General features: G+C 25.5%; 1 protein-coding gene across 3 annotated transcripts in view; it reads right to left on the reverse strand.

The window, feature by feature from the left end:
- LOC107071566 (ADP-ribosylarginine hydrolase CG3568) overlaps positions 1-11,518 on the reverse strand; it is a 58,225-nt gene extending 46,707 nt beyond the window's left edge. For 2 of the 3 annotated variants that reach the window (XM_015330668.2, XM_015330669.2), the window contains exon 1: positions 11,061-11,517. In XM_015330668.2, the coding sequence (XP_015186154.1) occupies positions 11,061-11,090 (30 nt within the window). In that variant the 5' untranslated portion in view covers positions 11,091-11,517. Of the gene's footprint in view, positions 1-11,060 lie in introns of all 3 variants that reach the window. The other variant, XM_089171753.1, reaches the window with a different exon arrangement.
- Positions 11,519-13,719: the final 2,201 nt, after the last annotated feature.

Genomic DNA, 13,719 nt, shown 5'->3' on the forward strand with positions numbered 1-13,719 from the left:
TTTTTTATTTAATTATTTTTTTATAGAATTAATTTGGATGAGTGTAAATAAAATTTATTGGATATTTCAAATTAACATTTTTTATAAAATGTATTTATTAAATGTTCTCTGTTAGTGATATAAAAATATAAGTAATAGGAAATAGTAAAGAGAGAAGATAAATAAATAGGAAATAAAATAAAAATATTAAATGTTACGTTTTAATGGAAGATTATAATCCATCTATCATTAAGAAAAGTCAGTTTGTTATCTTCCGACAAGCTGCATCCGTCGTTTTTTACGTTGACAAGGTTGAAAAAAAATAAAAAAAAAAAAAAAAAAAAAAATAGATTATTTCCATCCATGAGATTAGATTTTCTTAGGACAAAGTGAAAAGGACGAAAAATGATACAACGCAATAAAGATGAAAAATGCTAAGTGACAAACAAAACCAAAAAAACAAAAAAAAAATATATCAAACGCGAATGAAATGCTTTTTAAATATTTTCATGAAAAAAATATACAACAACAACAAAATAAAATAACATAAAATATATTTGTAGTTCATTTCATTGGAATATAAAATCCAAGGATTATAATTCAATAAAATTTTTCTTATATTTAAAAAAAAAAAAAGACAAATAATTTATCGATTAGAAAATTCAAAAAAGATTGATCGCAATGTTTGATTCATTAAAATTCAATTATTTATTATTGAAATAAAAATAATTCGTATGATTGATATTAATAAATATTATTCAATTTTATTTTATGAATCGTTCAAATAAAAATAATTCGTAAGATTGATATTCATAAAAATTATTCAATATTAATTCATAAACTATTAATTAATATTATTTAATAAAAAAAAATTGTAGAACACCCCTGTAAGTATAGAACCCACCATACTTGGTAGATAATTACGATTAAGTGTGCTCATTTATCAGGAGGGGGGTAAACTTTTATGAACTCCTGTGATAGGCAACACAGTCACGCGTATAGGTAATGGATGTTGCCTGCCACTAGGGGCTTAAAACTTTCTTATTGACAGATGGTACGGGCAAACCGCAATTAACAGCAAAGTATACCGTGTTGCCTTCTTTCAGGCGCACTCAACTTTTTTTTTTTCTCTCACACTTTTTTTCTCTTTTTTTTTTTTTTTTTTTTTTTAAATTAATATAACGAACCAATTAAAATCTTGACGATAATATATTATTTATTTATAGAAATATTATTTATATATATATATATATATATTTATTTATCAAAATATTTGCATATGGTTTTAGATTTATATTTTTTATTTATATTTATTTATTTTCTATTTTGAACAAACCAATCAAACTTTGGGTATATTATTTATTTAAATATATATTTTTGAATAAAAATATTTGCATATCTTTGTAGATTTATATTTTTCATTTATTTTTATTTATTTCTATTTTGCGTGAGTACCTGTGTGTATGTGTGTGAGTGTGTGTGTTGCGTGTGTTTGTATAAAATTAATGAAATAGAAAGAAGAATCGATCAATTAAAAGCCTAGGTCACGTTTTACCTAAATTACTAAACTTTTTCTAGTATCTTACTATAGTTAAATTAAATTCGAAATTCTACCCTGAGAATAAATCTTAGTCTGGTCATTCGAAAAAAAAAAAAACAAAAACAAAAAAACTTTTTTACTTGTTCATGGTAATAAAATGTTGTAAGAATAATTTTTAATAAGAAAATAAAGATAATTAAGTTGTTTTTTGTTCTTAAAGTCGATTGTGCAGTTGATAAAACTATACAAAAGGGAATGTAATCAAGAAAATAGTATTCCTTTGATCATAGCTAATGCAAATAACTTAAGATAAACGTTTTTTCTTTCTTTGATACCAAATACACACAGATACAGACACAAAGTAAGAAATAATATACATTCATTGCTAATGTTCTGATTATTCCAATAAATTCTCGAGAATGTGTATTACAATGTTATTTAAGTAGAAAACATATTTTCAAATATCCCCAAGGAATTAATCTGAAGATAATCTTTTTGTTTTTTTTTTTTTTTTTTTTAGTAGCTCGTATTTTAAAATAATCCGATATTGAGAGAATAACATGCATATATCTCGATGTATGTTATCTAATAAAACCATTTTTGATATGACAAATAATATGTATGATAATCAAATAAAAAGACAAAAATTAAAAAGAAGAAGAAGAATAAAAATAATTCTATGTTTATTTTTTAACGAATTATATATTATTTATTTTATTTAATATATTACTAATTAAATATATAATTTTAATCTGTATAAATTACGTGTCACGTTGTTTGTTCGTAATGGACTCGTAAACTATTGAACCGATTTTAATCAAATTTTGCACACTGTGTGCAGTTTTATTCAACTTGAAAGATAGAATAGTTTATATCATTCTAACAGATGGCGGTATATGGTAATTCGTTGTCTTAAAAGGGACGTGTGTATCGGACTGATTTTGAGCCGCAGCAACGCGTTGAAGGAGGAACCCCTAGTATTATTTTATAAAATAATAATAAAATAGTAACATAATATTTATATAATTTATTTAATTAAAAATATAATATTAAATATATTTAATAATTTATATATTATTTAATTGATTTACAAAATATATTATTATGAATTTGCTAAGAGTACGACTGAAATATAACAAAAATAAAATAAAATAAAATCAAATAAAATGAAATCAAAATGATCTATAATTACATAATACAACTAAATTCAAATATTTATATCAAATTGAATGTTTTTGATGATTGTTTATTTTTTTAAGAGTACAATCAAGTACAACAGAAAAAAAAACAAAATAAAATCCAAAATAATTAAACATTAAATTCAAATAAATTGACTCACATAATTTGAAATAAACTAATCAATAAATAATTATTAAATAAAATAATCTCAAGATGAGGATGTGAGGGGTATGAAAGGAAATGAAAGATATATTTAATTAAAGATATATAAATTATTGATTATATTACAAAATGTAAAATGTTGAAATAAGAGATTGAAAACGATTGAAAGTTTAGTATAGAAAAGCAATATCTAAACGTCACAAAAGACGTTGATACAATCTAGAAACAGAGGAACCTAGGAGAGGATCCTATCCTCAAACGTGCAAGTGACTTGTTAACGTCAGTGTGTCTTGGAAATTGAACACACAGAGAGAGAGAGAGAGAGAGAGAACCCACTCACCCACACCTATCCCCCTAGCTTTACCGCATAACCGAGGGACCAATTTCGAACGTCGTTGCGTTTACGCGTTTACCTATTCGATTCGTGGTATAATTATCCTACCAACACTATTATATCAATTTAATTTATATATTTTCTTGGACTATTTTTTTTTATTATCATCATCATTCGAGAATATTGAAGTCATTCAAAATTACAAAAGAAAAAACTAAACATTTCACACATTTATCAATTAATATTCAATTGTAATGAAATGATGAATTTTTACTTAATCAAATAATGTCATCGCATTTTTAATATTTTTTTTGTAATTATAATTATTTAAAAATAATTATAAATTTATTAATAATAATAAAATCAATTGAAATAAATATTAGTATAGGACAATAAAGAATTTATTCAATTTCATCTTGCACATGATTTTGTACTTTTAAATCAAAATTTCATCATCATGTTTCGTTTTTATAAAAGAAAACAACAAAATTGTTCATTGAAAAACTAGTTGAAGAAAAGTGTTTCAAAGTATTCGATGATCGGAAAATCAAAATGGTAAGAAGAAAGTTATCTATTCTAAAGAAAATGTTACTCGAATACGAAATGTTCGTCTACTCGTTTATCGGTTCTTCAAAGATATCTTTTTTTTTTCTATTTTTCCAATCGAATTTGAACTTCTTTCTGCGACGACTTCTTCTTCTTCTTCTTCTTCTTTTCTTTTTTTTTTTTCTTATCCAACAGTACGTATGGATATAAACTCAAGGAAAATACGAGCTTTACTATCGAACCCTTACGAATTAGATTTATACTTGGAGAATCGAATAGGGCCATGCAATGTATAGGGGAAAAAAAAAAAAGAAAAAAAAACATAAGAAAGAAGAAGAAGAAGAAGAGGAGGAGGAGGAGGAGGAGGAGGAAGGTTTTTTTTTTTTTAGGACCTATAATACGATATATGTTGATCCGATCCTAATCTCAAACGAGCCAACAGAAGTTACCCTTCTTGATATACGAGTGTCACGTGAAATCGTTAGTTTTGGATAGAAAGATTTTCCTTTTTTTTTTTTTTTTTTTATACGTGATCCTAATATTCTCACTTCTAATAGTCTGTCAAATAAATTCTATCGAGATTTTTCTTTGAGAATAATTCATGAAATCATTCATGAAATCATTCATTTTGGTCGATATTGTTTGGATTGTTTTATTCTGGTTATAAACGTTTTGATTTTTGTTATGAGAAAGATCATTTCGTATGATTTCAATGTAAAGATTTTTAGTATCACTTTTAGATAATTCATTCGATGATTTATTTGATAATTCATTCGATGATTCATTTGATAATTCATTTGATAAATTGCTTATGGTCAGACAGTTTTATTCTGGTTGTAATTGTTTTCATTTTTGTTATGACAAAGATGATTTCGTATGATTTCAATAGAAAGATTTTTAGTATCACTTTTAGATAATTCATTCGATGATTTATTTCATAATTCATTCGATGATTCATTTGATAATTCATTTGATAAATTGCTTATGGTCAGACAGTTTTATTCTGGTTGTAATTGTTTTCATTTTTGTTATGACAAAGATGGTTTCGTATGATTTCAATAGAAAGATTTCTTTTATGTAAATCTATTTAAAAATTCGTTTAATAATTCATTCAATAATTCATTCAATACTTTATTTGATAATTCATTTGATAAATTGCTTATGGTCAGATAGTTTTATTCTGGTTGTAATTGTTTTGATTTTTGTTATGACAAAGATGGTTCGGTATGATTTCAATAGAAAGATTTCTTTTACGTAAATCTATTTAAAAATTCATTTGATAATTCATTCAATACTTTATTTGATAATTCATTTGATAATTCATTTGATAATTCATTTAATAATTTATTCAATAATTCATTTGATAATTAATTTGATAATTTATTTAATAATTTATTTGAATTTTTTGATGACAAAGATGACTTTATGTTCGTAAGTTTTTATTGCAAGATTTCTTTTACATAAATTCATTGAATAATTTATTAGATAATTCATTTGATAATTCATTCGATAATTTATTGAATAATTTAATTGATAATTCATTCAATAATTCATTCGATACTTTATTTGATAATTCATTTAATAATTTATTCAATAATTCACTTGATGATAATTCATGTGAATTTTTTGATGACAAAGATAACTCAGGTTAGTAATTTTTTAATACAAGATTTCTTTTACATAAATCCATTTAATAATTTATTAAATAATCAATTTAATAATTCTTTTAATAATTCATTTAATAATTCATTCAATAATTCATTTTGGAAAATATTTCTTATAAATGTTAACTCATCTATTAATTATGTTATCTGGTTTCAATTTTTTGATGATAAAGTTGACTTCAGCAATTTTCAATGCAACATTTCTTTTAGATTATCCATTTGATAATTCATTCGATAATTCATTTGATAATTCATTCGATAATTTATTCAATAATTCATTTGATAATTCATTTTGCAAAATATTTCTTAAAAATGTTCATTTTTATCATCTCATTTTAAATTTTTTTGATGACAAAGCTGACTTCATAAGTTTTCCAATGCAAGATTTCTTTTACATAAATCCATTTGATAATTCATTTCATAATTTATTTAATAATTCATTCGATAATTCATTTGATAATTCATTTGATAATTCATTTGATAATTCATTTTGCAAAATATTTCTTAAAAATGTTCATTTTTATCATCTCATTTTAAATTTTTTTGATGACAAAGCTGACTTCATAAGTTTTCCAATGCAAGATTTCTTTTACATAAATCCATTTGATAATTCATTTCATAATTTATTTAATAATTCATTCGATAATTCATTTGATAATTCATTTTGCAAAATATTTCTTAAAAATGTTCATTTTTATCATCTCATTTTAAATTTTTTTGATGACAAAGCTGACTTCATAAGCTTACCAATGCAAGATTTCTTTTACATAAATCCATTTGATAATTCATTCCATAATTTATTTAATAATTCATTCGATAATTCATTTGATAATTCATTTTGCAAAATATTTCGTAAAAAAGTTCATTCTTCCCATCTCATTTTAATTTGTTCTTCAATTTGGTCACACTCCCAGTCATTTCGTTAAAATATAATTTTCTTTCACGAGAAAACAATAAAACTGATCGAAGTGGGAATTTCATGGGAAGGGTTTTCATGGTGGTGGTGGGGGGGAGGGTGATTTAGAGAAAAATAATAATCAAAACGAGGTCATCCATCTCTCTATGTCATTTTAATTTTATTTCTTCTGTCGTATAGACAATTTTTGTCCAAAACTTTATCACAATGGTAAAGGTGATGTGATAGGGGTGAGTTTGGGGGTGTATAGGTGGGGGTTAACTCGTTAAAATAACGCTCGATAAAGACCCCGAGAAATTATATACATTTTTATTTTTTTGTGCGTTTTTTTTTTGTGTTCGTCAACGTTGGTAAAGTAACAATAAGATTTTAAAATCAAAATCAAAAAATTAAATACAAAAATACAATAACACACACACACACACATACATAGTTTTGATGGTGTATGAGTTACTTTCATATAAAATAAAAAAAGAAAACTTGATTAACTTATTGTTACAGTTTTTAAAACAACATTTTTGCAATGAGTTAAAAGAAGATGTTCTGTGTGGTATTACAAATGTTAAATAAATTAATTTATATTATATAAAAATGTATACGAGTGTGTGTGTGTGTGTGGTATGATTGAACATTTATTAACCCTGTCAACTAATCGGATTGAAGATTTCACTGAATATTGAATTGTCAAAGAGAATATTAACTTGTCATTTATTTCATAATGTCAAAGTTTCAAAATAGTTGCAAAATGTATCAAGTACAAGTACAAGTTTGTATGTATTTATATATTTGTTATTAATTATGATAAATGGTTAATTATAATATAATGATCAAATAATGATGATGATAGTATTATATTACTAAATAATTTATAGTTATATATATATTAATTATTATAATTTAATTATTACTATACTATAATTGTTACAAATAATTGGCAATAAAATAATATTGCGATTATAAATTGAGATATAAATTATCCTATCTTTCAAGTTGGATGAAACTACACACAGTGTGCAAAATTTTATGAAATTTGGTTCAGTAGTTTAGGAGTCCATTGCGAACAAACAACGTGACACGTAATTTTTATAGATTAAGATAAGATTATATAGTAATATATATATAATTAATACCATATATATTATGTTAATTATTATAATTAAATTAATTTCAAATGAATCATACAAAATCAATTACCTTTTGATCATATTAATTAATTTATATTGGGTTGGTGCAGAAAGTAATTTCGTTTTTTCCTGACACAATAAAGTCATTAATTGATGCAAACCAGCAAATATCAAAACGTAAGATCGGTGAGTGGTTAAATTTATCAAATTCAAGTATTTAAGCCAACTTGATGGGCCTAGGTTTAACCTGGAAACAAAAATTGTTTTCATTTTCACAAAAAAACAAACAAAGTCACTTTCTGAACAACCCAATATAGTCATCATAATATATATCATCAATTGTTTTCAATGAAACCTAACTTTTTAATAGGGTGAAATAAAAAAAAAAATCATTTTTCACTCCTAAAAAAACAATTGTTCATTTATTTTTGTTTGTTTAATTATTTCTTCAATCATAATTATTTATTTATTTAACACAAATGATTTATAAATATTTGACTTGTAATTATTCTGATTAAATGAAATATCAGAAAGTTGAACAATTTGTTTCTTGTTTTACTTTTTTATTTATAGAACAAGAACAAGAACAACGACGACGACAAAAGAAAAAGAATGATACATTACGTTTCAGTATGCATGTATGTGTGGTTAATATAAATTTAGTGCGTGTCAGTGTATATTAATCGTTAGTTGCCATTCGTCGTAATAAATCGACATCATTCGCGTGACGATCTCGGTCAAGATCAATCTATCGATTATACAATTTCAAAGGGAACATATAAAAGCTAAAGACACACACATTATTATATAGATAGAGAATGATTCAAAGATCATTAATATGCATTAGTATGTGTGCTAGTAATTACTATACTAATATTAGAACTAATATAAATCTTAATAATTGGAACTGTTCATTTTTGTATCATTTATTTGTAATATTATTCAAGTTTATTTAATTATAAATATTTATTATTATTATAGATAGTTTAGTTATATAAAAAAAAATGATTATTTTTTGGGCATTAGTAAAAATTGGAATATAAATTATGTGTCACGCTGTTTGTTCGCAATGGACTCCTAAACTACTGAACCGATTTTAATGAAATTTTGCACACTCTGTGCAGTTTCATTCAATTTGAAAGATAGGATAGTTTATATCTCAATTTATAATTGCAATATTATTTTATTAATCGCGAATTATCGGTATAAGGTAATTCGTTGACTTAAAGACGTGTGTATCGGACTGATTGTGAGCCACAGCAACACGCGTTGCGAGGCTCCCCTATTTTTATATATATTGTATGGTAATATAATATTTTTAATATATAAATATTATTATAAATTATTTAGTTATATAAAATAAATTATAATATTTTGCATATTAGCAAAAATTAGGAATATTTATTGCACACACACCATTTATTTTGATATTAATTTAATTAATATAATTATTATATATAATATAATAATATATTAATTTTATATAAAATATATACAGTATAGTAATATAATTTTTTTAATATATATATATATATTATTATAAATTATTTAGTTATATAAAATATATTATTATTTTTTACATATTAGCAAAAATTAGGAATATTTATTGCACACACACCATTTATTTTGATATTAATTTAATTAATATAATTATTATATATAATAATATATATATATATATATATATATATATATATATATAGTATGGTAATTTAATTTAGAACGGGAATTGTTTTGTTTCACGCTACTAAAAAAGTGAGGTTAGATTGCAAAAAAATTGATGATATACATTCTAATTATATTATAATCGATAAAATAATTAACAACGGACGAGGGAGGAGTAAAAAAAAAAAAAGAAAAAAGAAGAAAAAGAAAGATTTTGGTCACTCGATAAGAAAAAATAGGTTTTTTTTTCAAAAATATTCGCAATAAAATCGCGGTGAAATCGGCAAATGTTTGTTTGTCTTTCGCTTTTCAAAAGAATCGAACAAATCTGCATTTTTTTTATTAATATATTTTTTATATTCTTCTTTGATTTACAGAGGAGAGGGGGCTGGTGGGTGGAAGAAAGGGGAGGAGTTTTGTTTGTTTCTTTTTCGATCTTCTTTTTCAAACTTTGTTTTTTCTTTTTTCTTTTTTTCCTACATCCGCAACGATCTCGCGAAATATCGAATGATTTGCTTTGTCAAAAATACAATTGGAAAAGTTGTTTGTTTTGCAAATATCCGTTTTTGCGGGCATCCGGTATGGGAAATTCTAAAAAGAGAGAGAGAGAGAGAGAGAGGGGGGGGGGGATGGGGTACAAGAGAGAATTACCATCCTCTCTCTCTCTCTCTCTTTTTTTTTTCCATCTCTGTCTTGATATCTGTGCATCGATCAATGCCGGTATTTCTCTTTTTTTCTTCTTCTATCTCTCTCTTTCTCTTTCTATTTTATCTCATCCTCGGTCAAAATGAAATCCGCGCGCCTAGTTCGAACTATTTATCGAAAAAAAAAGAAAAGAAAAGAAAAGAAAAAAAAAAAGAATTAGGAAAAGGAAACAGCTTCTTAAAAACGAATAGAAAAGTAGAAGGTTGGGAGAGAGAGAGAGAGAGAGAAAAAAAAGTCAAGTAAGAAATCGAATAAAATTCAAATCAAAGCCAATCTTTTCTGATTATCCTTTTTACTATTTAAAAAAAAAAAATAAAAAAAAATAAAAAATGAAAAAAGAAAAATGGGACCAAGTGAGATGAACATTGGAAAAGAAATAAAAAAAAAAAAAAAAACAACAACAACACCTTAAAAATCAACGAACAATAAAGTAAGGGGAAAATTAAATAATATCTTTCATTTGTTTATAACAAAATTTTTAAAAAAGAAATCCTAAAAAAATGAACTGAACGAAATGAACATTAAAAAACAGAAAAAAAAGAAGAAACGAGGAAAGAAACACCTCAAAAGAAAAACAAAAACCAACGAATGAGACGAATGAAACAATAAATTAAGAAAAATGAAATATCTTTCATTTGTTTATAAAGAAGTTTGTTTAAAAAAAAAAAAAAAAAGAACAGTAAAGATAAAAAGAGTGTTGTAATTGTAAAAGTGTTTGTATCAATATTTTAATTGCTTTTTCTTTTCCTTATAATTATTATAGTGTTTATGGTGTAGTATCGTATTTAACATAGAATAAACATGGAATTAAGAGTACAATAAATGAAAAAAAAATTAGTAAAAAAATATATAGAATTAATTATATAACCCTTTTTGGTTACTAACGACTCATATAAGGATTGTTCTTAGGAAGGCCCAAAGTGTACTGAGCGACCCCTATGCAAAGGGTCGTGCAAAGGTCTCTTTACTAACCCTTATAAGAGGTCCTATCTTATTTCATTAATTAAAATGAAAAATGTAAAATATTTCAATAAATATTCTACATATTATTATTATTATTATAATTATAATTATAATTAATTGGTAATACGAACTTGAAGGTTCATTGCTGCAAATAGTTTTAATAATAAAAATAAATTACTAAGATTAATAAGATACTTATTAAATATGAAATATATCGTAACGAAAAAGGGATTATATATTAATAATAATAATAATAATAAAAAAAAAATAAATAAATACTTACCGGACGTGTACAACACGCGAACAACGACATATTGGAGAGTGCCAGCTTCGTTGTTATACTTATCGCCGGTTACCGTTGAAAAATCAGTTGTTGACGTTGCTGTCGGTGCGTAGAAATTGATCTTCTTTCGATCCCACCGTTGTGATGATCCCCCCTTTTTTTTCTTCTTCTTCTTCTTTTTTGTTTTAAATTTAATTTTTTTTTTTTTTTCAAATTTTATCGAATATCTTTTTTTTTCTTTTTTTTTTTTTCCCCCGTCAAATTCGCGCCAAAACTTTTCTATCTATATCTATATATCTATCTATCTATATCTATATCTATATCTATCTATGTATCTATCTCTGTTTCACTTTCCCTTTTCGTTTCTCCTTTCCCTCTCTAATCTCGCGTAACACGAGATGAAAATTTCCTTCGTACGTCCGTACGAGGCTGTATCGCGTAGATAACTGGACCGCCTTCTAACGTGCTTTTGCGCATGCGTATTTCAAACGGTTCGTTCTACGCGCGCAGATCTATTTCTATCTCTCTCACTCTCACTCTGTCATTCTTTTTCTCTCTCTCTCTCTCTCTCTCTCTCTCTTTCTTCCATACACTTTTACAACATGTAACAATAACGCTCGACTACTTTAAAATTACTATTTCATCTTAACGATCATCTCCAATTCTATTCAAAATGGTTCCATTAAAAGACGCGGGAAAATACAAAAGACCGCGTAACATTTGAAAAGTTTCAACCAATCGAATTGATTCCAACGAATCACGTAGTACTTTACGTTGTTTCTTTTATTATTTTTATTGGATAAAGTGTAATGGTAGTTCGTTTGTTTGAATGATATGATATTCTACCTTTTGAAATGTGTGTGTGTGTGTTTTTTTTTGTTCTTTCTCGTTGCAATTTGGTTGTTATTATTCGATGAAACAGATTGGATGGTAATTTTAAAGGTTAATGGGCGATAAAGAAAGAAAATCGTTTCGGTACTTCGTCGTTTGCCACGTTCGCGTTTGGTTGTTATAACGTTCAAGATAAAACGTGAGAGGATAAAAAGTAGAAGTAGAAAAAGAAGAAGAAGAAGAGGAAATAAAAGGAGAAACGCGACAGGGTTTGGTTATTCTTTTGTTTCGATCGTAGTACTGAAGCAATCGAGGGAATCCAATAAAGCAAAACGTTCAAACTTGATTGCCAAACGAGGAGTATTCCTTTTCTTTATGTTTGTCTTCTTCATTGTTTTCCTTGAATATTTGATTTATCAGATTACCATCGTTCCAGTTATCGTTAAAAAAACCATTTCTACAATTTTTAGACGACAGTATGTTTGAATTGTTCACGTTTGATTACATTTATCTTTCTTTTCATTTTGTTTTTTTTTTTTTTTACATTTGTATCTTGCAAATGTTACAATCTATGATTTGTCAATTATTTTTCGATTCACATAACTTTCAAACTTTTTATTTATTGTGTTATTTAATTACACACACACACACATTATGAAGATTTAAATTATCTTCCTTTGTAGAAAACAATTTTAATTTGATAACTTTTCTTTACTTTTAAGTACGATTTCAAATTAGCAGCAATAATTATCGACTGTTCAGCTGGACGTATGCATCTAGCGCACTCTGCAGAACGTTCCCGGAAACTTGTTGTATTATCAAACGAGTAATGGAATTGTTGTTACCGACTTAACATTTATGCATCATTTTTGTTTTAATTTATGGAGAGTACACATTGCTGTTTATCAATGTTAATTATCAAAGTAATATTTTATTATTAATAATATATTTATGTGTTTTATATGAAAACAATTGTATCAATATAAGATAATAGGTAAATCAAAGTCGCGATTTATTTTATCGACAGTAAAAGTATGACCAACATAAATTATATCGATAATCAAATCTCATGAGAATTTATAGATCATTTTTTTTTTTACACGTTTGACCTCTTTATCAATTTAATTATACTATTTTTGTTCAAGAACATCGATTACAAAAATAACACATAATCAAAGTATCACCTAACCTATTTTTCATTATATCATATGATTTGAAAAAAAAAAAAAAAAACGATGTTCACGATCAAAGAAAATATTAAAACAATAAATATGGGTCATTGATAGAAAAAAATAATCAGAGAAAATATATATATATATGTATATAGACAAAATATCTAGGACAATTTGAAATGAAAATTTTCCAAAGGAAATTATTTATATAACGAATAAGAACGAATGGTTGTCACATTTGACTATGTTTTTTACGGTTCCTTGTCTGAAATTGAATTGGAAACGTTAAGAATGTAATCGAGTTGTTTCATAAGATTCGGGAGAATGCATTAACGTTAGAATAGCGGTCATTAACGTGTAAACCTTTAAGAAGGAAGAAGACAGGACGAATAAGAATAAGAATGAAAATGAGAATGAGAAAGAGGTGGATGAAGTGGAGGAGTTGGTGGAGTTGGAGGAGAGAAGTAGGAGAAGAATCGTGAGTAAAATTCTAAAGAGACTCGTGACGAAGAAAGGAAAGGCAGCAGAAATGTAAAATGGAATGTGGATGGATAATGAGTAGTGAATAGAAGCGTGTGAAAACGATTATAAGCTAAGATAATCAAACGTTTACGGTACTTAAACAAAAATTTTCTGCACATCCGCCATTTTCTTCA

This window comes from Polistes dominula, unplaced genomic scaffold (assembly GCF_049000335.1).
Source record: "Polistes dominula isolate Pdom_NZ unplaced genomic scaffold, Pdom_raw_medaka contig_84, whole genome shotgun sequence".
Lineage (NCBI taxonomy): Eukaryota > Metazoa > Arthropoda > Insecta > Hymenoptera > Vespidae > Polistes > Polistes dominula.